Source organism: Nerophis lumbriciformis, linkage group LG31, assembly GCF_033978685.3.
Source record: "Nerophis lumbriciformis linkage group LG31, RoL_Nlum_v2.1, whole genome shotgun sequence".
Taxonomy (NCBI): Eukaryota; Metazoa; Chordata; class Actinopteri; order Syngnathiformes; family Syngnathidae; genus Nerophis; species Nerophis lumbriciformis.
Window position 1 is genome coordinate 17,309,930 of NC_084578.2, and position 25,071 is coordinate 17,335,000.

The 25,071-nt window shown below is 40.2% G+C and overlaps 1 protein-coding gene across 3 annotated transcripts in view; it reads left to right on the top strand.

The window, feature by feature from the left end:
- The first annotated feature begins 569 nt into the window (after nucleotides 1-569).
- ralba (v-ral simian leukemia viral oncogene homolog Ba (ras related)) overlaps nucleotides 570-25,071 on the top strand; it is a 31,036-nt gene continuing 6,534 nt past the window's right edge. The window contains exons 1-2 of one of the 3 annotated variants that reach the window (XM_061926510.2): nucleotides 570-633; nucleotides 19,904-20,076. In XM_061926510.2, the coding sequence (XP_061782494.1) occupies nucleotides 19,960-20,076 (117 nt within the window). In that variant the 5' untranslated portion in view covers nucleotides 570-633; nucleotides 19,904-19,959. Of the gene's footprint in view, nucleotides 634-3,212; nucleotides 3,355-3,422; nucleotides 3,442-19,903; nucleotides 20,077-25,071 lie in introns of those variants that run through there. The other 2 variants (XM_061926508.2, XM_061926509.2) reach the window with 2 other exon arrangements.

A 25,071-nucleotide genomic window follows, 5' to 3' on the forward strand; every position in this document is an offset into this window, starting at 1 on the left:
TATTTATTTATTTACATATGCACCTTATTGCTTTTTTATCCTGCACTACCATTAGCTTGTTTAACGAAATTTCGTTCTTATCTGTGCTGTAAAGTTAAAATTTGAATGACAATAAAAAGGAAGTCTAAGTCTATTCTAAGTCTATCTTTTTTTCCAAATAGTTCAAGAAAGACCACAACAAATGAGCAATATTTTGCACTGTTATACAATTTAATAAATGACATAGTGCTGTATTTTACTTCTTTATCTCTTTTTTTCCGAACAAAAATGCTTTGCTCTGATTAGGGCAGGGGTCGGCAACCCGCGGCTCTTTAGCGCCGCCCTAGTGGCTCTATGGAGCTTTTTTAAAAATGTATGAAAAATGGCAAATGATGAGGGGGAAAATTTTTTGTTTTTGTTTTAATATGGTTTATGTAGGAGGACAAACATGACACAAGCCTCCCTAATTGTTACAAAGCACACTGATGCACTGATTCGAGTATTTGGCGAGCGCCGCTTTGTCCTACTAATTTTTGCGGTCCTTGAAGTAGTTGTTTACATGTATAACTTTCTCCGACTTTCTAGGACGTGTTTTATGCCGCTTCTTTTTCTGCCTCATTTTGTCCACCAAACTTTTAACGTTGTGCATGAAAGGTGAGTTTTGTTGATGTTATTGACTTGTGTGGAGTGCTAGTCAGACATATTTGGTCACTGCATGACTGCAAGCTACTCGATGCTAACATGCTATTTAGGCTAGCTATATGTACATATTGCCATTTGTAGCTATATTTGAGGTCATTTAGTTTCCTATAAGTCCTCTTAATTCAATTTATATCTCATGACACACTATCTGTATGTAGGGTGACCAGGTGTCCGGATTTAGGCCGGACAGTCCGGATTTTTAATGCCCTGTCCGGCGTCCGGCGCAGCTTCAAGCCGGACACGTATTTGTCCTCCTTTTTGAGGCACTAGGCTTGAAGAGCGGAGTTTTTTCATCTTTGCTGGGCTGCAGCGCAATAGCCAATCAAAGACCGTAAAAAATGCCCCCAACGCAGTAACGTATCAAATGATTGGCTAAGAGCTGTGTCGGATACAAATCTGCTCATTGGTTAAAAAAGTAAACAAGGGTCCATGTGCTGCGGCATTGACAGAAAGTTAGCATCATGCCAAAACGCAAGACCTCGTTTAATTCTGAATGGATAAAAGAGAACGAATTTATAACGAAAAGCAGTCGAGACTCATTCCATGGCTTCTGCACACTTTGTCGATGTGATGTCGACGTAAGTAGTCAGGGGAATGCTGCAATTGAACGGCATGCGGGTGCGCGGATAAACATAAAAGTAATAAACGTGCGGCAGGTACCTCTTCAATGAGGACATTTTTTCGTGAAGTTTCGTCGCCCCTGGATGACAAGATAACCGCTGCGGAGCTGTGCAAGGTGTACCATGCTGTAAAGCAGTGGTTCTCAAATGGGGGTACGCGTACCCCTGGGGGTATGTAATGTAATGTAAGTTCATAAACTGAACATCAAATCAAGTAGGCTATTCCATTCATTACCATAAACCCAGAGTTTCCCCCCCCTGCCATGATGGTTTGACCCTCACTAAAATGTCTGTCAAAAAGAACTGTGAAAAGAAATGCAACAATGCAATATTCAGTCTTGACAGCTAGATTTTTTGTAGACATGTTCCATAAATATTGATGTTAAAGATTTCTTTTTTTGTGAAGAAATGTTTAGAATTAAGTTCCTGAATCCAGGTGGATCTCTATTACAATCCCCAAAGAGGGCACTTTAAGTTGATGATTACTTCTATGTGTAGAAATCTTTATTTATAATTGAATCACTTGTTTATTTTTCAACAAGTTTTTAGTTATTTTATATATATTTTTCCAAATAGTTCAAGAAAGACCACTACAAATGAGCAATATTTTGCACTGTTATACAATTTAATAAATCAGAAACTGATGACATAGTGCTGTATTTTACTTCTTTATCTCTTTTTTTCAACCAAAAATGCTTTGCTCTGATTAGGGGGTACTTAAATTAAAAAAATGTTCACAGGGGGTACATCACTGAAAAAAGGTTGAGAACCACTGCTGTAAAGCATCACCAGTCCTACAGAAGTTTAGACTGCGGCATGAAAGTGCACGGGAGATTTTCAGTGACTAGCCCACAGCTAAAGGGATGGCCTGTGGCCGAACAAAAGCCAAGGCATTGTGCGAGAACGTCATCGCTCACTATTCAGTACAGGAACATACCGACTACATAAAAGAAAACAACCTACCCTTTTCCGTGGCAACCGACGCCTCAAATAAAGGAACAAACAAGTGTTTTCCCATTGTGGTAAGGTATTTTCACTTTGATGAAGGCATCCAACATGTCCTGTTGGATTTTTATAGTGACAGCAACGAAACGTCAGAAGCCATAACAAACCAGCTGCTGGCAAAACTTGAGATGTCTGGCTTAGAGGTGAAAAACATGTCTGCATATGCAGCAGACAATGCCAGTGTCAATTGTGGCAAACATAACAGTGTGTATCAGAAGCTGAAACTGAGCCAAAAAGATGTGCTCCCTGCAAACTGTTTGGCCCATATTCTGCATAACGCAACCAGATATGCAGCAAGCAGCATGTGGAAAATTTTTTGTGGCATTTTTCTTTTTATTATATATGTTAACTACATTTAAGTCCACACATGTTATGCTTTGTGGCACTCTGCACTTGAAAAGATTCATCTCAGTGGTCACTTTTTGAACACCACAATGTATTGAATAAATACAAATACTGTTAACAAACACTTGACTTTAATATTTTTTCCTATTCAGCCACACAAACATCATCTTTAAACCACTCAAAATTGTACTATAAATAAGGTATACCAGAGTCCTATGTACACCATAGTAATTTATTGATATGCCGCATAATGTCCTCCTTTTTGGTGTCATGGAAATGGTCACCCTATCTGTATGTAATATGGCTTTTAATTTTTTGCGGCTCCAGACAGATTTGTTTTTGTATTTTTGGTCCAATATGGCTCTTTCAACATTTTGGGTTGCCGACCCCTGGATTAGGGGGTACTTGAATTAAAAAAATGTTCACAGGGGGTACATCACTGAAAAAAGGTTGAGAACCACTGGCCTCGACGACTGAGCGGGTAACTGCAGTCTTCCAGCCACTAGATGGCAGTATTGCGCTCGGGCTAAAGCCGAGTAAGAACATGCCCGCTGACGATGACGACGGTCAGCCATTACATCCGGTAGGTGGAGCTTCACTCCGAAGCGGTTTAGCGTTTTTGGGGATCAATGCATCGATTCAGTCAATTAACGCCAGCTTCCAGATAGCATCAACCAAAGGCAGAAGTACAAATCCTGCATTGGTAAGTTAATATAATTATGTCCATGCTCATTGAATGTGGTTGTGGGTGAACAAACAACACAAAACGGAGCGACCAACTGACCCACAGGTAACGTCACATTAAAATAAGAATAATCGGAATCGACGCGATTAATATTTTCATTTCTTGTTTATGTGTTAAGTTTTATGTGGTTCTGTTCCAAATTGGTAGCAGTAATGGCTGTCAAGTAGCTGATACAAGCTCCAACATCATGTTACACATTTTATATTTACACGTTTTTGTCAATATATTAGTTTTTAGACACTTTCTACGTAATTTTATCTATTAATGTTCGTGTATTTGTGTTTAATTTTACGAGGTTGTTTACGTTTAGTGTTTAAAAGTTTCCCTGAGTAGGTGACACGCCCAACCTTGCTTTATTATGTCGCTCATGTGATCTCACTTTGAGTTAGTAGATGACTATTCACTTATTTGTCCAAGTAAAGTTCTTATGTGTGTCTCTTGTGTCTGACTCAAACGTTCATATCACCCTTAAGTTGATAAGGATGCTGTATGAGCTTTCTAGTTCATCATGCTTGAGATGTAAACCTAAGTACTGTTGTCAGTTGTTCAAAGCAGTATTTTAGTGTCACATTTGCTTGTAGGGGAACCGCAATTTTTTTGGAAGAGTCCCCATCATTCAGAATCCCTATGTGAAACAAGAACACATTTTTCTTTTTTCCCATACATCCATCCATCCCTCTCATTCTAAATCGTAAATAAACACTAGCAAAAGTCAGCTAACACTTTAGCCAGTGGGAGTCGCATTATTTCACCTATAAAGTGCTTTAAAAACTCCATCGTTTCATATACATATATTGTAGTAACAGGCACATTCATTATAACATGTAATATTTCTATATTTTGGTCATTTTAAGCATACTGTTGTGTATTAATTCCACAGACTTATCACAGCGTTCGCTTTTCCCTTCAACAACAACAATACTGCAAATCATGCAGACTTCATTTGAGCCAACAACGATTACTTTGGTATAAATTATGATCTAGAACCTTATATTTGTATATCCTTTAAGGGGAACTGAACTTTTTTTTTGGAATTTTACAAATCGTTCACAATCAGTATGAAAGACATGACGACAAATGTATTTTTTTTTAATGTATTCTAGCCACTACAATAGTTTAAAACAAATAAAGTGCACTTTTGTGCATGATGTCACACAAGATCTTTCAATAACTGTCAAATAAAAATGAGCTGCATGCGATGAGGTGGTAACTTGTCTAGGGTGTACCCCACCTTCCGCCCGATTGTAGCTGAGATAGGCTCCAGCGCCCCACCTCGCCTTCCACCCGATTGTAGCTGAGATAGGCTCCAGCGCCCCCCGCGACCCCGAAGGGAATAAGCGATAGAAAATGGATGGATGGATGGATAATAGGAAATCAAATAGTGTGTGTCGTTCGCTATGTGGTAGTTTACTGCGGACGTTATCTCCTTCTGTTGTTGACTATTTTTTTCATACGGTGTCCTTAGGGAGGGACCCAACTAAAAAGTTAAAGTTAAAGTACCAATGATTGTCACACACACACTAGGTGTGGCGAAATTATTCTCTGCATTTGACCCATCACCCTTGATCACCCCCTGGGAGGTGAGGGGAGCAGTGGGCAGCAGCGGTGGCTGCGCCCGGGAATCATTTTGGTGATTTAACCCCCAATTCCAACCCTTGATGCTGAGTGCCAAGCAGGCAGGTAATGAGGCCTTTCTGAAGAAAAAAAAAGAAGGGGATTACCGATTGACTCAAATATATCTGTGGCAAGTTGTGGGGTAGATGATGTCATAACTGACAATCAGTGTTTATTTTGTTGATTTAGTTATTGTTATCGACGTATTTCCATCCATCCATTTCCCCCTGACTAAAATGAGACGATGACTAATCAAAACCAATGCCATTATTACTTCAATTACTGTTACTGTATGAACTACTGGTATGCTTTTGCTGTGCTATTAAGGTAATTAAAATGACATGTTTTATGAAAGATGGGAGTTGCCATGACAGAATTTGGCATAAAGGAGCTCAGATAAAAACAGTGGACCAAATGGTGCAAAGTAGGTCAAAAAATGCCAGTAAACTATAATACCAACTCTTACATGACTCTCGAATGGATTAAAAGCACAGGATTACCTCTCACTACTGCTAAAGATGAGGACTTTAGTCAAACGAATGATAGAAACACGGCATAAAAAGACAATTTTAAATACACAGTCGGATAGATAAACTTTATGATGTAGATATTGAAAACATTTCTAAAAGATGTAAGGCTGCAGCTAACGATTATTTTTCTATCGATTAATCTGTAGATTATTTTTTCGATTAATCTATAGATTATTTTTTCGATTAATCTATAGATTATTTTTCCTTTTACCGATTTTTTTTTTTTTAATTTAAAATGAAGATGAAAAAATAAATGTAGGCCAGTTTTTTCAAAAGGCATGGCTTTTATTTACAAAAAAAAAAGTATGGCCACTCAGTCAAATTTGACAACAACATGACAAAATATTCTGTAACAATGTAAACATTTAAAACTTTTAACATTTAATCAAATTAAAAGTAGCTTATTTGCTTTTTAATGTGCAAATATAAAATAAACATACAGTGCAAATCTTAATATTCTGCAATAGTAAAAGCATTTCAAAAGTAAAAGTATTGCTTATTTTGCTTTAAAATGTGCAAAAATAAAGATAAACATCCAATACAAAAAAGTGCCTATTTCCTTGAATTGCCGCCAGGTATATAGTATTCGCATGCCTCAAATTACTGCTGGGTCAAACTCGTTTCGCAAAATAATTAGCGCATGCTTGGCCTTACCGCCGGCTCAGGATTAACGCCGGATCAAACTCGTTTCGCAAAATATTAATTTTATTAGCGCATGTCTGGAATTTTCGCCGGGTCAAACTCGTTTCGCAAAATAATTAGCATATGCCTAGAACTTCTGCCGGAAAGAACAGTAAGCAGCTATGTTTTATTAATATACCGTAGCTGCGTGTGTCAAATATGAGTCATTAAATGACTCCCGCCTCCTGGTGGTAGAGGGCGCTAGTGATCCTTCTTGCGACTACCGGTACTGCAGAAGACCGGTGCTGCAGAAGAAGACAACAAGCCACAAGAGTGAGCAGCGATCGTTTGCTTGCACTTTTAACATGGATGATTACATATCTAAAATAAAACAGTTTTCTAAACTGGACTTTCACTCGAAGCAGGAGGTAATAATTAAAGGATTATCTCCATCGAGACAGAGAGACTTTTAAAACTGAAGAAAGATAAGGAAGACTTCTATAAACAAGTTATCAATGCCTTTGATCAGAAGCAGCTGCACATGGACTCATAAGTAAAGGTAAGATCATAATAACGTTTTTTTTTATTAAATGTGCTTTTCATGATTTGAGTTTGAGTTTATTTCGAACATGGTATCCTTACATCACTCAAATTTATAAGCGCAGGCCTAAATTTACCCCACGCCTTTTGGTAAGGGCAGGAGTGAGAAGAGGTTTTAAATTAATTAGCGCCCCGGCGGCTATTCAAGGAAATACGGTATGCGACGCGTCGACGCACAAAAACGGCGTCGACATATTTACGTAATCGATGACGTCGACTACGTCGACGCGTCGTTTCAGCCTTAAAAAGATGTAGAGCAAAACATGACCAACTGCATCATTCATGACCATAAGTTTATGCTACCTTTTTGTTAAATGCTTTGCAGGTAGCTTGAATAAACGTGCTTTCAAGGAAACTTTAAATATTCCTTATCTTTTATACTTCATATTATAGTCGACTAAGTTTACTGTAATTTTAGCTGACTAAAATGTTGTGAACTGTCGACTAAAACTAAAATCAATTTAGATGACTAGGTTGTGATTGTTAAATGTTTTATTTTCCTTAACTAACACTAAATTATGAAATAATGTAAAATTAACACTGCTGGCCATGAAATTTGCATTTGAAGAGTATACAAAGTGCATTATTTAAGGTCCCTGAAATACACAAGTACAAGATCATGCTATTATTATTCTATTTTTAGATGACCTAAAGTGTCATAAAATAAAGTCAGTGTTGCATCTTATATGCACATTGACTAAACATTAATATAAATGATGGCAGCAAAAACACTTGCATGTACTAAATGGTAATTCAACTGTAGTCTTAAACCAGCATCTGCAGGTTAGCCTACAGAGCTAATTTGTTTCGTAGTCAGATACTTTTTAGTAGATACAGCATGTGTCATTCTGACTCTGATTGGAAAATCAATACACAACTTGAAACTCACATCAGCAATGACTACTGCACCAATAGAAAATGGCATAGAGAATAGCATTACTAATCTTACTATCGGCAAAACCGAAAGTAACACTTTTGAAGTGAAGGTTCCAAAAGAAGATTACCCGCATAAATATGCGCAAAAATTTATAATTCCTAACAGATAGCCCCAAATCTTATTTGTAGCGGATTGCAACAAATAAATGAATGTGTGAGAACAACTGCACAGTTCTACAAAACCCAAAACCACCGAAGTTGGCACGTTGTGTAAATGGTAAATAAAAACAGAATACAATGATTTGCAAATCCTTTTCAATTGAATAGACTGCAAAGACAAGATACTTAGCGTTCGAACTGGTAAACGTTGTTGTTTTTTTGCAAATATCAGCTCATTTGGAATTTGATGCCTGCAACAAAGATGCCGCAAGTGGCAAAAAAGACAGAAAGTTGAGGACTGCTCATCAAACACTTATTTGGAACATCCCGCAGGTGAACAGGCTAATTGGGAACAGGTGGGTGCCATGATTGGGTATAAAAGCAGCTTTCATGAAATGCTCAGTCATTCACAAACAAGGATGGGGCGAGGGTCACCACTTTGTGAACAAATGCGTGAGCAAATTGTCGAACCGTTTAAGAACAACATTTCTCAACCAGCTATTGCAAGGAATTTAGGGATTTCACCTTCTACGGTCCATACTATCATCAAAAGGTTCAGAGAATCTAGAGAAAGGCCGAAAACCAACATTGAATGTTTGTGACCTACGATCCCTCAGACGGTACTGCCTCAAAAAGGGACATCATTGTGTAAAGGATATCACCATATGGGCTCAGGAGCGCTTCAGAAACCACTGTCAGTAACTACAGTTGGTCGCTACATCTGTAAGTGCAGGTTAAAACTCTACTATGCAAAGCCAAAGCCATTTATCAACAACACCCAGAAACATCGCCGGCTTGGCTGGGCCCGAGCTCATCTAAGATAGACTGATGAAAAGTGTTCTCTGGTCTGAAGAGTCCACATTTCAAATTGTTTTTGGAAACTGTGGACGTTGTGTCCTCCGGACCAAAGAGGAAAAGACCCATCCAGACTGTTATAGGTGAAAACTTCAAAAGCCAGCATCTGTGATGGTATGGGGGTGTATTAGTACCAAAAGCACGGGTAACTTACACATCTGTGAAGGCACCATTAATGCTGAAACATACATACAGGTTTTGGAGCAACATACAGTATGTTGCCATCCAAGCAATGTATTTTTCATGGACGCCCCTGCTTATTTCAGCAAGACAATGCCAAGCCACATTCTGCACGTGTTACAACAGCATGGCTTCGTAGTAAAAGAGTGTCGGTACTAGACTGGCCTGCCTGTAGTCCAGACCTATCTCCCATTGAAAATGTGTGGCACAATATAAAGCGTAAAACACCACAACCGTTGAACAACTTAAGCTGTACATCAAGCAAGAATGGGAAAGAATTCCACCTGAAAAGCTTCAAAAATTGGTCTCCTCAGTTCCCAAACGTTTACTGAGTGTTGTTAAAAGGAAAGGCCATGTAACACAGTGGTAAAAATGCCCCTGTCAACTTTTCTGCAATGCGTTTTTCTGCCATTAAATTCGAAGTTATTTGCAAAAAAATATATATAGTTTATCAGTTCGAACATTAAATATCTTGTCTTTGCAGTCTATTCAATTGAATATAAGTTGAAAAGTATTTGCAAATCATTGTATTCTGTTTTTATTTACGATTTACACAACGTGCCAACTTCACTGGATTTGGGTTTTGTAAATAATTGAATTAAATTTAAATTCCTGAACATTTTGGAAAAAAGGGTGTTCATTTGATTAAAAAAATATATATATACAAAGAGATTTATTTTACGCTGACATCACATAGGGAACAAGGTTGGGGTGCACACAATCACATCGCTCATGCTCGCCACTGCAAGGTGTGCAATAGAGTACTATAAAACTCCCATTTCCCCCAACAAAACTTTACCATTCCCACCTGAAAACAGGGCTTCAGATGCATGATAACATCAGTGCCAGCATCTGATGCGACGTTGGGAATATTTTTCAGTCAGCGGCAGTCGCTGTCAACACAACAGCGTTATAGAAGTGATAAACTTCACACCTGTACAAGTACTGTGGCTTTTCGCCATTCCCTGACACACAGGCACCAGAAGAATGCCAGTTTTTACAGGTTGTGTAAAAGAAGATACACCTTTAAAGAGGATCAGCTGCATCCATATTTTATTCATCTCACAGTTCCTGTAGGCGGGGTAGCTTTGCTGTCCGATTGTGAGAGTGGATCAAATGATTTACAGAAAAAATGGCAATAAACAACAGTCTAGATTGTTTATTAAGTGAGATAGTTATGTTAGAACAATTTCAAGCAAGCACTAGCCTGCCCATAATTCAACCGGTTTGAAGCTATTGAGAATTGAAATTGTGTCAGCCTAGAAATTTATTTGAATGTCCTCATAGTTGCTGATAAGACTGGCTTCTCTAAATTCCAGCTGCTTTATCACTCCCCATGTTTTCCTAGTAAACGGTTCATTGCATAAAACACAGCAGTTTAGTGTTTTTTTTTCTGTTTTTCTTTTGTAGATCTCATTACACCGTAACAACAAACAATTAGTAAGAGAACAAGGTTGTTTTGCCCATTTTTAACAGCTGTGTCAGTTTGAAGCCAACACCCACAGTGTCGGGCTGTTGCTCTAGATGTAAATAAGCATGTATTGTGTCTTTTTAAATAAAAAAAGATACAAATATTCCGCCAAGCCACAAATATACTTAAGTTGTTCACAGGAATAAATGAACAAAGACGTACAGCCCCCTCTATCTTTGTATCCAGAAGGATGTATTTGGCAGTTTGGTCAGTGTGTGGAGTAGTGAGAGTATCGTGATTGCCTGATTTGCTCAAAGACTCTCCTGTGTAAGTCCCCTAGCTTGGCTTATTAGTATTCATGGTGGGTCATTTTGCTTCATTTCTGCCTTGCTTCTTTAAACTATTTTTGTAAGAGGGACTAATCTGGTACTAATGTGCTAATACTACAGCTATGTTTTTCATCAAATATAATCTAAAGAGATACGATACAAGAGCTGATTCCTAGTTGAATATTTCAACTTTATAAAGCTAATGATACTCACTTTTTTGGCTCTCAGAGAAGTGATAATCAAAATTGATGCATTGGAATGTGTTAGGTCATTGTAATTCTTCCGCTTTAGTTATTTTAACAGATAGTCTCAAGTTTTCTACATACCGGTACACTATTTCATGGAGATGTCCTAGTGAATTGTGTGATGGTGTCAAGACTTGGTCCTTGGGTTTTGTTTTTCCGGAAGGCAACGGAAAGTTGGCTCAGGCGAGACGGGAATGTGAGTACATGATTTATTAAACACTATCAAAAAAGAACAAACGAAAGGCGCACACAAGGGCGGAGGTAAAAAACTTGGCTAATGAAAACAAAAGACTTGCACAAAGGCAAAAGACTATGAACAAGAAACAAAAACTTACTTGGCATGGAACTGTAAACATGGCATGAAGAAGAGTGATCATAAAGTGTGATGTTGCCGGAAAGACAGCCTGGCAACTCGAAGCTTAAATAATAGTGACATGATTAGTGAAAACAGGTGTGTGACGTGACAGGTGAAAACTAATGGTTGCTATGGTGACAAAACAAGAGAGTGAAACCAGGAACTAAAAAGCGTCCAAAAAAAAAATAGCACATGGCCAAACAAAAACATGATCAACACAGACATGACAGATGGTGAGCTGTTCAGGTCCTTCTGCAGCAAAGCAAACAATGGTATGTCCACCACCATGTTTTGTAGTTTGTATGAGATTATTTTACTGAAATGCCCCAGAAGTCCTGGGGCCTCACGTATTAAAAGTGCGTACGCACAAAAACCTGGCGTACGTACTGTTTCACGGCAAAGTCAAGATGAATTAATAGTGATCTGAATGTGGAAATGTGCGGTGCCTCCCGGCAACTTCAGGTCCTGCGTTAAAAAACAACATTCCCCAATCTAAACTTGTGTAAACACATTACTGTCTGAGAAATTAAGATGTTCAACAGTGCACATGAAACCAACAGACTGTACTCTCTTAGACAGAGCGATCGATCAATACTCGAAGCAATATGATAACAGGAAGTGAAGTGAACGTCACATAAACCGGACGTGAAGCACCCAACACAGGTTTGCTTCATCATCATCGATAAAAAACTTTTACACATTTAAAACAGAAGATGATAAACATATTTAAGTGGCCTTGTGGTTAGAGTGTCCACCCTAGGTTGTGAGTTCAAACACCGGCTGAGTCATACCAAAGACTATAAAAATGGGACCCGGCTTGACACTCAGCATCAAGGGTTGGAATTGGGGGTTAAATCACCAAAATGATTCCCGAGCGCGGCCACCGCTGCTGCTCACTACTTCCCTCACCTCCCAGGGGGTGGAAGAAGGGGATGTGTCAGTATCAGTGGTACTTTAACTTTTAAAGAGTCAAATAAACATCCTTATTTGCAGTGTAAGTTTACTTCAGTTCTCTTATTATTTAAGGATATGAATCAGGTTGAATCATGAGTTGTTGTAAGATTCATATTCCTAGTAGAGATGTTAGTAATATGGTAGAGATAGAGGTGAGGGAAGTCCCATGCATCAAGGGGGATCCCCCAGAGGTCTAGGCCGATCATAGCATAACTCAGTTCATGACCCAGGTCATGACAGCACTGACTAATTTTTATGAAGAAGTTTTAAGTTTATTATTAAACTGAGAGACGGTGTGGTACCTGACTCCCTTATCTCCTTGTTTATACATTATTATCAATATGTCGATTAATCTCCCCATCAAAATGTTGATATCCGACTAGGAAACACTCTTGATCCTTGTAACGCTGGGCACCGAGTGTTACATTCTTTAGACGTACTAAAGTTGCAGGGTTGTCACAATATCAGACTTTGTATGTAGTCGATACGAATATCTGGGAATTTCCAAGATTTGCTGTACTTATTCAATTTAAACTGAACCCATGTTGTTTCACTATTTTATTGAAAACTGTTCAAAACTCTCAAGTATTGAAGAACACAGTGCTTCAACATCTGGCGTTCTTTTGTGCTGAGTGCTCACAGGCCAAAAATTCATGCAGCGCGCCAATAAAAAAAGTGTTGTAGTGAAATGAAGTGAAGTGAATTATATTTATATAGTGCTTTTCTCTAGTGATTCAAAGCGCTTTACAAAGTGAAACCCAATATCTAAGTTACATTTAAACCAGTGTGGGTGGCACTGGGAGCAGGCGGGTAAAGTGTCTTGCCCAAGGACACAACGGCAGTGACTAGGATGGCAGAAGCAGGGATTGAACCTGCAACCCTCAAGTTGCTGGCACGGCCACTCTACCAACCGAGCTATACAGCCCCAGTATTCGATACAAACAACACTGAGAACGCAGGTATCAATGTAATTTTTTGCGTGTTGGTATCATAGTAATGGTTCTTTTTAGAGATGTCCGATAATATCGGACTGCCGATATTATCCACGGATAAATGCTTTAAAATGTAATATCGGAAATTATCGGTATCGGTTTCAAAAAGTAACATTTATGACTTAAAACGCCGCTGTACGGAGTGGTACACGGACGTAGGGAGAAGTACAGAGCAGTTGCGTCTCCCAGTCATACTTGCCAACCCTCCCGATTTTCCCGGTAGACTCCCGAATTTCAGTGCCCCTCCCGAAAATTTCCCGGGGCAACCATTTTCCCGAATTTCTCCCGATTTCCACCCAGACAACAATATTGGGGGCGTGCCTTTTAAGGCACTGCCTTTGCGTGCCGGCCCAATCACATAATATCTACGGCTTTTCACACACACAAGTGAATGTCAAGCATACTTGGTCAACAGCCATACAGGTCACACTGAGGGTGGCCGTATAAACAACTTTAACACTTGTTACAAATATGCGCCACACTGTGAACCCACACCAAACAAGAATGACAAACTCATTTCGGGAGAACATCCGCACCGTAACACAACATAAACACAAACAGAACAAATACCCAGAACCCCTTGCAGCACTAACTCTTCCAGGACGCTACAATATACACCCCCCGCTACCCCTCCCCACCACCTCAACCTCCTCATGCTCTCTCAGGGAGAGCATGTCCCAAATTCCATGCTGCGGGTTTGAGGCATGTTAAAAAAAATAATGCACTTTGTGACTTCAATAATAAATATGGCAGTGCCATGTTGGCATTTTTTTCTATAACTTGAGTTGATTTATTTTGGAAAACCTTGTTACATTGTTTAATGCATCCAGCGGGGCATCACAACAAAATTAGGCATGATAATGTGTTAATTCCACGACTGTATTTATCGTTATCGGTTGATATCGGAATCGGTAATTAAGAGTTGGACAATATCGGAATATCAGATATTGGCAAAAAAGCCATTATCGGACATCTCTAGTTCTTTTGACAACCCTAATACCTACCCTCTACAACTGTTTCCATCACACAACTTTTTTTTTTTTTTTTTTTTTTTACAGTTTGGTCGTCTAAATTTTAAAAGGATCCTTTAAGAAGTACTCAAATTTGATGGAACAATATATGTAATGTTTCTACCTTTTTATGCAATGCCTTGCATAATGTGCTATCTTACAAATTGCTTGTGTGGCACCACAGTTAGTCTAATGTTATTTCTGTCCTCTTTCATCATTATCAGCGCAGAGCCGTGCATCTTCTATTGGTGTGGTTTTTTTTTTCCAAAAGGGAGTTTTGATTAAATCCCGTAGCCAGACCTGCACAGTGTTATCTATATTTCAGGAGCTCAGCAGCCCAAGTGGTCCCTTCGACTGCCCCCTCCTATTCTAAAGCTCCACATTCCCTAGAGCAGACCAGCACTCAACAAACTCATCTTCCATATTATGTAGGTCAGGCCTAAATAGAATGTCCACTTCCGCCATTGTGCCACCAACTGCTGGTTGTATTTCAAACATATTGAAAGACCTGCACTCAGCAATTTGTACACATTTATTTATTGTTTAGTTGATTTGATTTATTACTCTATATACACATATTTTTTGTTTGTGCAAATGGAAGTGGGTCACATTTTAAATTATTTAGTGTGAGACCCTCTCCTCAGCTCATTGCTGACTATGGCACATGTTTATTCAGAGTGTGTGTATGTTAAAGTGGGCATCCTGTCCTTTAAACCCTTTTACTGACCTGCTGTGATAACAAAAGCAGGAAGAGCAGACAGCAGATTTGCTTCCTGGTTAGGGAGAGAGGAATGATGGTGCCACATCCTCAGCATCATTCTCGTCTCCACAATAGTTTGTTCACATAATGCAAGCCATGTGTTCCTCCGTCGTGCTTTTGGACAATGTTGTGCACTGTGACCAATAATGGACGTGATGCCAGAATCCTTGAAATTTCAGTTATTGGAATTTGGTTGTAGACTAGGCCAGTGTTTTTCCAACCTTTTTTAAGACAAGGCACATTTTTTTCTTTGAAAAAATCCGCAGGCACACTACCTGCAGAAATCATAAAAAAGTAAACTCGGTAGACAATAAGAAGTCGTTGTCGCAAGTGTTGGATATAAATTCAAACCATAACCAACCATGCATCACTATAGCTCTTGTCTCAAAGGAGGTGTACTGTCACGATCTGTCACATCACGCCATGACTTATTATGAGTTTTTTGGGATTTTCCCGTGCGTGTTTTAGTTCTTGTCTTGCGCTCCTTATTTTGGTCTCCTGCTGGCCCCACTATGGACTGGACTCTCACTATTATGTTAGATCCACTATGTACTGGACTCTCACGATATTGTGCTAGATCCACTCGACGTCCATTGCACCGGTCGCCCAGGGGCGGGGTCCCCACATCTGCGGTCCCCTCCAAGGTTTCTCATTGTCCCATTGGGTTGAGTTTTTCCTTGCCCTGATGTGGGATCTGAGCCGAGGATGTCGTTGTGGCTTGTGCAGCCCTTTGAGACACTTGTGATTTAGGGCTATATAATTAAACATTTATTGATTTATTGATATTTTGGTGGCTTTTCCTGTTTTGTTGGTATTTTCCTGTTGCAGTTTCATGTCTTCCTTTGAGCGCTATTCCCCGCACCTACTTTGTTTTAGCAATCAAGAACATTTAAGTTGTTGCTATCTTTTTTTGTGTGGACATTGTTGATTGTCATGTCATGTATTGATGTACTTTGTAGACGCTGTCTCTGCTCCACACGCTGTAAGTCTTTGCTGTCGTCCAGTATTCTGTTTTTGTTTACTTTGTAGCCAGTTCAGTTTTAGTTTCGTTCTGCTTCAATGCCTTTTCTTGGGGGCAATCACCTTTTGTTTATTTTTGGTTTAAGCAATGGATACCTTTTTACCTGCACTTTGCCTCCCGCTGTCGCCTCCGTATTGTGATCACGACAAACCATCGTCGTCTCACACGACCTGTTCCCGACATCTAAAAAGCAATTAGCTACCGGCTGCCACCTACTGATATGGAAGAGAATAACATGGTTACTCTGCCGAGGTCTAGACAGCACCGACACTTAACAACGGCACAATATTTGCGGATTATAATTACTGGTTTGCAAAAAACATTTTTAACCCAAATAAGTGAAACTACATAATCTCCCACGGCACACCAGACTGTATCTCACGGCACACTAGTGGTTGAAAAACACTGGACTAGGCAGTAGCTTTGGTAATGTCTATGGGGCAAGTAATAGTCACTACATCTCTTTTTGGCTTACCGTATTTTCCGCACCATAAGGCGCCCTGGGTTATAAGCCGCGCCTTCAATGAACGGCATATTTCAAAACTTTGTCCACCTATAAGCCGCCCCGTGTTGTAAGCCGCATCTAACTGCGCTAAAGGAATGTCAAAAAAACAGTCAGATAGGTCAGTCAAACTTTAATAATATATTAAAAACCAGCGTTCTAACAACTCTGTTCACTCCCAAAATGTACGCAAATGTGCAATCACAAACATACGTATATCAACATGGACAGAGCTGCGTGAAAAAAGCCACCCGGCCTCTTCGCGTAAACTTAAACTTACCTTAACCACTCGCTCATCTTTTCTTCATCCATCCATCCCTTCGAGTTAGCTTTTATGATGACGCCGGCTGGAAAGGTCTCTTTTGGCAAGGTCTTCCTTTTGAATATCACCATGGGTGGAAGTTTCTGGCCATTAGCATGGCAAGCTAGAACCACAGTGAAGGATGACTTCTCATTCCCTGTGGTGCAAATATTCACCGTACGTGCTCCCGTTGTATCCACAGTGCGGTTCACAGGAATATCAGTTGCTGTGAAATAGTAATCCGTGTGCGGATGGAGAGATTGCGTCTTTTCATGAACCGGATCCTTGTCGCTTAGTAGGAGCCATTTTGTGGTCTTTACAGATGTAAACACACAAAGGAAATGAAACGTACGGTGATATCCGCGTGCTTTTTCTTCTTGTACGCGGGCGGGTGGTTGCTTACAGTAGAAGAAGAAGCGCTTCCTGTTCTATGGGGGCGGGTGCTTACCTTGGCGGTTGCTTGCGTAGAAGAAGAAGCGCTTCCTGTTCTACCGGGAAAAAAGATGGCGGCTGTTTACCGAAGTTGCGAGACCGAAACTTTATGAAAATGAATCTTAATATTTATCCATATATAAAGCGCACCGGGTTATAAGGCGCACTGTCAGCTTTTGAGAAAATTTGTGGTTTTTAGGTGCGCGTTATAGTGCGGAAAATACGGTATTTTTGGTTGTGTTTTTTAGGAATACCTCACTATACATATACCAAATTTTCCGGACATTCGAGCTCACCGGTATAGTAAGTCGCACCCACTAAATATTAAACTAAAGCAATATTTATCCATAAATTAGCTGCACCGGACTATAAGCCCACATATATACAATGCGAAATGAGTTATTTACACAGAAAGATTTAGTGAATGTTTATATACATACCTTAACTGTGCCTGCAACACGGCAGTAAAACGGCTGATCAAACAAAACAGAAATCACCGTCATGGACCACCAGCTGCAGCTGTGGAAACTCGCTCTCCAATCCGCTACACAGACTCAAGCTGATTAGAGAGCGAGCTTCTGCAAGCTAGTGTCTCAATTCGGGGGCTGCATTCTTCCTTGGACCCAGCCCATGCGGTCGACAAAAGCGGGTGTCCTGGCCAGAGTCCTCCAGCAGCGGCTGGAGCGATATAAATTGGGACGGTCTCGCCTACGGGATACTTCCTGGTTACGTCTGTTGTCCTCACCCCAAATCTGCTGCTCAGTCGCGCAAGGTTGAATAATGACAAACTTAAGATAACAATGTCGAACCGTTTTTATCGTTTTTTTATTTTAGAGGAAGCGGCCAAGATCTACCGGCACCGCCACAGTCTGATTTTCCTGCGGTTACAGCCGACTGATCATTGCAGATGGTTGTGATGGAGATGTGTCACGTGTTGACAAGAGTTCTAAAGCTGTTGTTCCTAATTATTAGTAAATGATGAATGGATGGATTTATGTATTTTTATGCTTGTGAATGGTTGTTGTCGCGGGACATGTACCTTTTTAAAAACACAGACTATCCAGAAAGAGTCCTCACGGTCTATCCATACAGCTACACCACAGAATCTTATTTAGCTGTTACTTTATCAATATGTGATTCACAACTGATGTAGTTTTATAATCTTGTCAAATTGCTTGCATTATAGCCAGTAATAGTAAATATTCGGATTGCATAATATTATTATCATATAATTGTTTGCAATGTAAGCAGATTAAATGAATTACAACAATTGCAGTTTCAGCACATGACTATTAATTTATATAGGTTATAAAATAGTTTGTTTTTAAATGATCATCCAAACTGGTATGTACGTGTTTTGTGTCATTTTTTTGCTTTGTTGTTGTCCGAGTCCTCCTTGAATATTCTGCTCAGTAAAAAAAACTAAAAAATAACAAAAGTTAAACACAAGATCACAATAATTATTAATAGAAAAACACTGTGGAAGGGGGTGTGGCCTGCGGACCTGCAGCGAAGCGGAGTGTGCCAGGACCGGCTGCGAGATCAGCGACAGGTGCGTAGATGGCCCTCCTGGGTCTGCTTGGCTAGTCACCTGTCGCTCTGTTAAAAGGCAGCAGCCGGGGAGGAGAGAGGAGTTGGAGCACGAGCACGAGCGAGAGCGAGAGACAAACACAAACCAATTGCTGAAAAGCAAGACAATTTATTGAAAAATAAAACAGTATTGTATACCTGGACGAGACTGTCATGTCAGTGCTTGGTGGTCCGAAGAACCCGGAGGGGAGATACTGCCACAATTTGGCGCCCAACATGGGGCCGGACCACCGGAGGCAGAAGAGGCTGACCCTCTGACGGCTCTCGCAAGCCTGCTCGCAGCCGGTCCTGGCACACCCCGCTTCGCTGCAGGTCCGCAGGCCACGCCCCCCTCCACAAACACATTTTCAAATAACATGCAAATGTACACAAAACACAGCAATAACTAACAATAACACATTTGTGAACCGGATTCGAAGGACACTTCGGACTTTTAAAAATTGGGACAGCCTTTGCGCACCGCGATGACATCAGCACCCACTGCAAAGGATGCAGCCGCTGAATTGAGACACAGCTAATGACTTGTGTTTTGTTTGATCAGCCGTTTTACTGCCGTGTTACAGGCATCGTTTGGAAACAATTAAGGTATGTAAATAAACATTTACATAATCTTTCTGAGTAAATAACTAATTTTACAACATATATATATTTGCGGCGTATAGTCCGGTGCAGCTAATATATGGGGGAAAAAATCTAAAATTCAGTGGGTGCGGCTTATGCAACAGTGCGCTCTATAGTCCGGAAAATACGGTACATACAAAATTCACTCGTTATTTACTCCTTTGTTAAGGTTAAGAAATCAAATGAACTTATTCTGTTCTTCATGGTCGGTGTGACAATTACCAAAAATACAATTTTTTACAAAGCAAACCAACCAGCAGGTTTTTTACAATGCAGTAAAGAACCTCTTTGTTGCACATTATGCTTGACCTAAGTGAAAGATATGGAAGTCAGGCGAAAGCAATTGACTTTATTGATTTCACCTTCTCTGGCACTAACCCATATTGTGCAGATAATCAGCAACTGCTCCCTTCCTTTTTAAGTAGCCTGAATCAAGCCAATGATAGCTTCGTTACATTTTATCAAGCCCAATGTCTTCACAATGTTGGATTTTAAGTTGTAGAAATCAGGAGATGTTGGTGGTTCTGAGCTGTCCTCTGTTGCTCACAGGTTGTGTCAAGAGTGCTGAGAAGTCTGCGTCCCGTAGAGAAACCAAGACCACGTGAATGATGGCAACCAGTAAAAGTAAAAACCAGAGTTCACTTGCTCTGCACAAAGTGATCATGGTGGGCAGTGGCGGCGTGGGGAAGTCCGCCCTCACACTACAGTTTATGTACGATGAGGTGAGTCGTCTCTTATTAGTCAAAGCAAGAGCAACAGTCTTAATATTGTGACAAAAACTGTGCCCTTTTTAGTAATCTTTTAGTCGCACTGTTTTGACTAAAATGTTGCGACAATAACGCAGCCAAAGTTTTCTTTCACGACGCGATTAACGTCCATCCTGTGTACCGTAGCAGTGGAAAAGCAGCAGCGTTTCAGCTGATGTTGAGTCACAGGAACGAACAAAGAGCAGGAATGAACAAAGTAAAATGTATATTGAATGGCAAGTTTAGCATCAACATAGGGCTGGGCGATATGGCCTTTTATTAATAACTCGATATTTTTGGGCCATGTCACGATACACGATATATATTGTGATATTTTGCCTTAGCCTTGAATGAACACTTGATGCATATAATCACAGCAGTATGATGATTCTATGTGTCTACATTAAAACATTCTTCTTCATACTGCATTAATATATGCTCATTTTAAACTTTCATGCAGAGAGGGAAATCACAACTAAGTCAATTTAGCAAAACTGGATTAATTAAACAGTTATTAAGCAGTGGCACAAACATTCATGTCATTTCCAAAACAGAAAGTGCAAGATTGTCAGATACATTTTAAGACAAGCTATTGGTGCACTTTTGTGCATGATGTCACTAAGATGACATATCAAAACAACACTAAATTAAAGTGCACTTTTTGTACAGAGTGCCACTACAACAGTTTAAAACAAATAAAGTGCACTTCTGTGCATGATGTCACACAATATATTTAAAAAAACTGTCAAATAAAAATGAGCTGCATAATAGGAAATCAAATAGTATATGTCCTTCGTTCTGTGGTAGGTTCCTGCGGACGTTATCTTCTTCTGTTGTTGATTTTTTTTTCATACGGTGTTGATGTGGAAATTGTTGCTTTCGGCATTTTGTGAATGTGGCACCGAACGGAGATGTTGACATGCAGTTTCAAGCACTCTTCATTCTCTAGCGGGTGACTTTTCAAATGATGCTACAAATTAGCAGTGCTGCTACTTTTTGTAGCAACGCTTTTGCCGCATACTTGTTCAACATATTCCCACTTGAAGCCAAACCACCGCCAGACGATGCACCCCGTGCTGTTTTTCTTGGGAATTTATTCTTCCTCCATTTGTTACCAGATTCGCACCTTCTTTCTCTCATATTACCACTCGCAATGCACCGTTAGCATCACAGCTAATGTTACCCATGTAGCTACCTCTCTGCTCGGGAAAGGCATGTGACGTTGCACGCGTGACGCTTGTTTTAAGTCTCTGTGAGAAGGAGAGACAAGAAAAAGAGAGAAACACCTGTAGTGTAATGCCCTCAGCTAAAAGAAACTGCGTGAGAACATATACTCGAATATCACGATATAGTGATTTTTGATATCACACAGAGACAAACCCGCGATATCAATCAATCAATCAATCAATTCCTTTATTGTCATTGTCATAATAACACTTAAGTCATACATGTCAACGAGATTTTGTTTGAGCTTTGTCTAGCGGCATAGAAACTGCATTGAAGTGCAGGTTGACCATAGTTTACAGTTTAGCATTGTTAGGAAGATTGCGAATAGAGGGGTGTGGGGGTGGGAACAGTCAGATGTCTGATGGGTGTTACATTGATGTTGCAGCAATGCAATGTCCAGAGCACAATTATTGAGGTGGTGAAGAGTGAGGTAATAAGATGGTCCGGGGCAGCAAAGGGGCAGGCTGTTCATTTAGCAGTCTCACAGCCTGGGGATACAGACTGTGAGACATTCTTTTGGTCCTGGTGCGAATCGATCTATACCTCCTTCCAGAGGCCAGCAGGTTGAAGAGGCCATGTGCTGGGTGGTATCTGTCCTTCAGGATGTTATGTACTCGCTTTAGGCAGCGAGTTGTGTACATGGCACTCATCTCTGGGAGTATCGTTCTTGTAATTTTCCCCGCCGCTTTAACCACTCGCTGGAGGGCCTGTTGGTTCGCTTTAGTGCATATATCGAGTATATCGATATATCGCCCAGCCCTACATCAACACCAAAGTTATTTCCATGCACATTGCTGTGAGTTATCACCGGAGTTCCTATGGACCAGTCCGCATATGACAAGCAAATGTTTTTTCTTCTTAAAGTAGCACTAAGTAACTTTTCAACCTTCATATTTTCATAATTTTTTAGATAGTACATCGACTAACAACTAGTTGAATGAAACCTCTGTCATGGCCTGAGGGGGTCTGTATTGCTCTCACTGGCACTAAGCAACTTAAAGGCGGGTGGCAGGAACCCTACCACACAAAAAACTACAAACGTGCTGACTTGCTTTACGGCTTTGGTAGTCCAGGACCAGTCGATCTTTGGGACCCTAGCGGTCGATCGTGAAAATATTTGAAAACGCCCACTCGCCTCGCCTCTCTATCTTCAGCCTCACATTCGCCGCTCTCGACAACGCGGCCACACCAAACGAGCATTTCATGACGCGCTCAAAAATCATCAAGCTGCAACAATTCATTAAGGCTGACTGTTGCAACGCATCGGACATTTTCTAGCATCTTTCTGCATGGGAGGACTTGCATTTTGGGGACGAATCATGAGAAAGGCACCCACGCTTTCTGGGCAGCAATCAACCAGCTTCTCTCTCTCCAGCAATGCGGTGCTCTGCTGGAAGTTCTCCCACGTCTTTCACAAACTGTAAGGTTCCGTAAAGGCCGAGGCCAGTCTATCGATCACGGAGCCCTCTGTCATCGTCATCATCATCGCTTGACTGCAATAGGAAGCTAACAAGCCAAATAATAGAGTCTGTGAACGTTTCCTCCATATTACGGATATTATGTTGATTTATATACAAAAGTAAACATTGACTCATGCAAAGGCAGGAGTATATGATGAAACAAGGCTGCAGCTAAAGAAGGACTTTCCTGTTTATCCCCTCTTAATCACAAAGGAATAGAGATGTCCGATAATATCGGGCTGCCGATATTATCGGCCGATAAATGCTTTAAAATGTAATATGGGAAATTATAGGTATCGGTTTCAAAAAGTAAAATTTATGACTTTTTAAAATGCCGCTGTACGAAGTGGTACACTAACGTAAGGAGAAGTACGGAGCGCCAATAAACCTTAAAGGCACTGTCTTTGCGTGCCGGCCCAATCACATAATACCTACGGCTTTTAACACACACAAGTGAATGTAAGGCATGCTTGGTCAACAGCCATACAGGTCACACTGAGGGTGGCCGTATATAAACAACTTTAACACTGTTACAAATATGCGCCACACTGTGAACCCACACCAAACAAGAATGACAAAGACATTTCGGGAGAACATCCGCACCGTAACACAACAGAACAAATACCCAGAACCCCTTGCAACACTAACTCTTCTGAGACGCTACAATATACACACACCATCTGTGGCCCATGACTCCTTTGTCATTGGCCCTATAGGCACATTACAAAAAAAACACGTGTACAAATTGTGAAAACAGCAATAAACACAATGAGAAAAAAACTAAATGTTGACCTCAGCCAATAATAAAACCACAAAACTTTGTCTTTAAAAAAAAAAAAAGTTACACACATGACAGCTCAATTTTGGTTTCATCTGACATCACATGGACAAAGATAAGACCTTCTGGAGGAAAGTTCTGTGGTCAGATGAAACAAACATTTTGCTGTTTGGCCACAATACCCAGCAATATGTTTGGAGGAGAAAAGGTGACGCCTTTAATCCTTGGAACACCATTCCTACCGTCAAGCATGGTGGTGGTATTATTATGCTCTGGGCCTGTTTTGCTGCCAATGGAACTGGTGCTTTACAGAGAGTAAACGGGACAATGAAAAAGGAGGATTACCTTCAAATTCTTCAGGACAACCTAAAATCATCAACCCGGAGGTTGGGTCTTGGGCGCAGTTGGGTGTTCCAACAGGACAATGACCCAAAACACACGTCAAAAGTGGTAAAGGAATGGCTAAATCAGGCTAGAATGAAGGTTTTAGAATGACCTTCCTAAAGTCCTGATATGTGGACAATGCTGAAGAAACAAGTCCTTGTCAGAAAACAAATTTAGCTGAACTGCACCAATTTTGTCAAAAAATTCAACCAGAAGCTTGCCAGAAGCTTGTGGATGGCTACCAAAAGTGCCTTATTACAGTGAAACTTGCCAGGGGACATGTAAGCAAATATTAGCATTGCTGTATGAATACTTTTGACCCAGCATATTTGGTCACATTTTCAGTAGACTCATAATAAATTCATAAAAGAACCAAACTTGATGAATGTTTTTTGTGACCAACAAGTATGTGCTCCAATCACAAAAAAATAAGTGTTGGAGAAATTATTGGAAACTCAAGACAGCCATGACATTATGTTCTTTACAAGTGTATGTAAACTTTTGATCGCGACTGTATATATATACATATACATAGATATACACATACATATATACAGGTAAAAGCCAGTAAATTAGAATATTTTGAAAAACTTGATTTATTTCAGTAATTGCATTCAAAAGGTGTAACTTGTACATTATATTTATTCATTGCACACAGACTGATGCATTCAAATGTTTATTTCATTTAATTTTGATGATTTGAAGTGGCAACAAATGAAAATCCAAAATTCCGTGTGTCACAAAATTAGAATATTACTTAAGGCTAATACAAAAAAGGGATTTTTAGAAATGTTGGCCAACTGAAAAGTATGAAAATGAAAAATATGAGCATGTACAATACTCAATACTTGGTTGGAGCTCCTTTTGCCTCAATTACTGCGTTAATGCGGCGTGGCATGGAGTCGATGAGTTTCTGGCACTGCTCAGGTGTTTTGAGAGCCCAGGTTGCTCTGATAGTGGCCTTCAACTCTTCTGCGTTTTTGGGTCTGGCATTCTGCATCTTCCTTTTCACAATACCCCACAGATTTTCTATGGGGCTAAGGTCAGGGGAGTTGGCGGGCCAATTTAGAACAGAAATACCATGGTCCGTAAACCAGGCACGGGTAGATTTTGCGCTGTGTG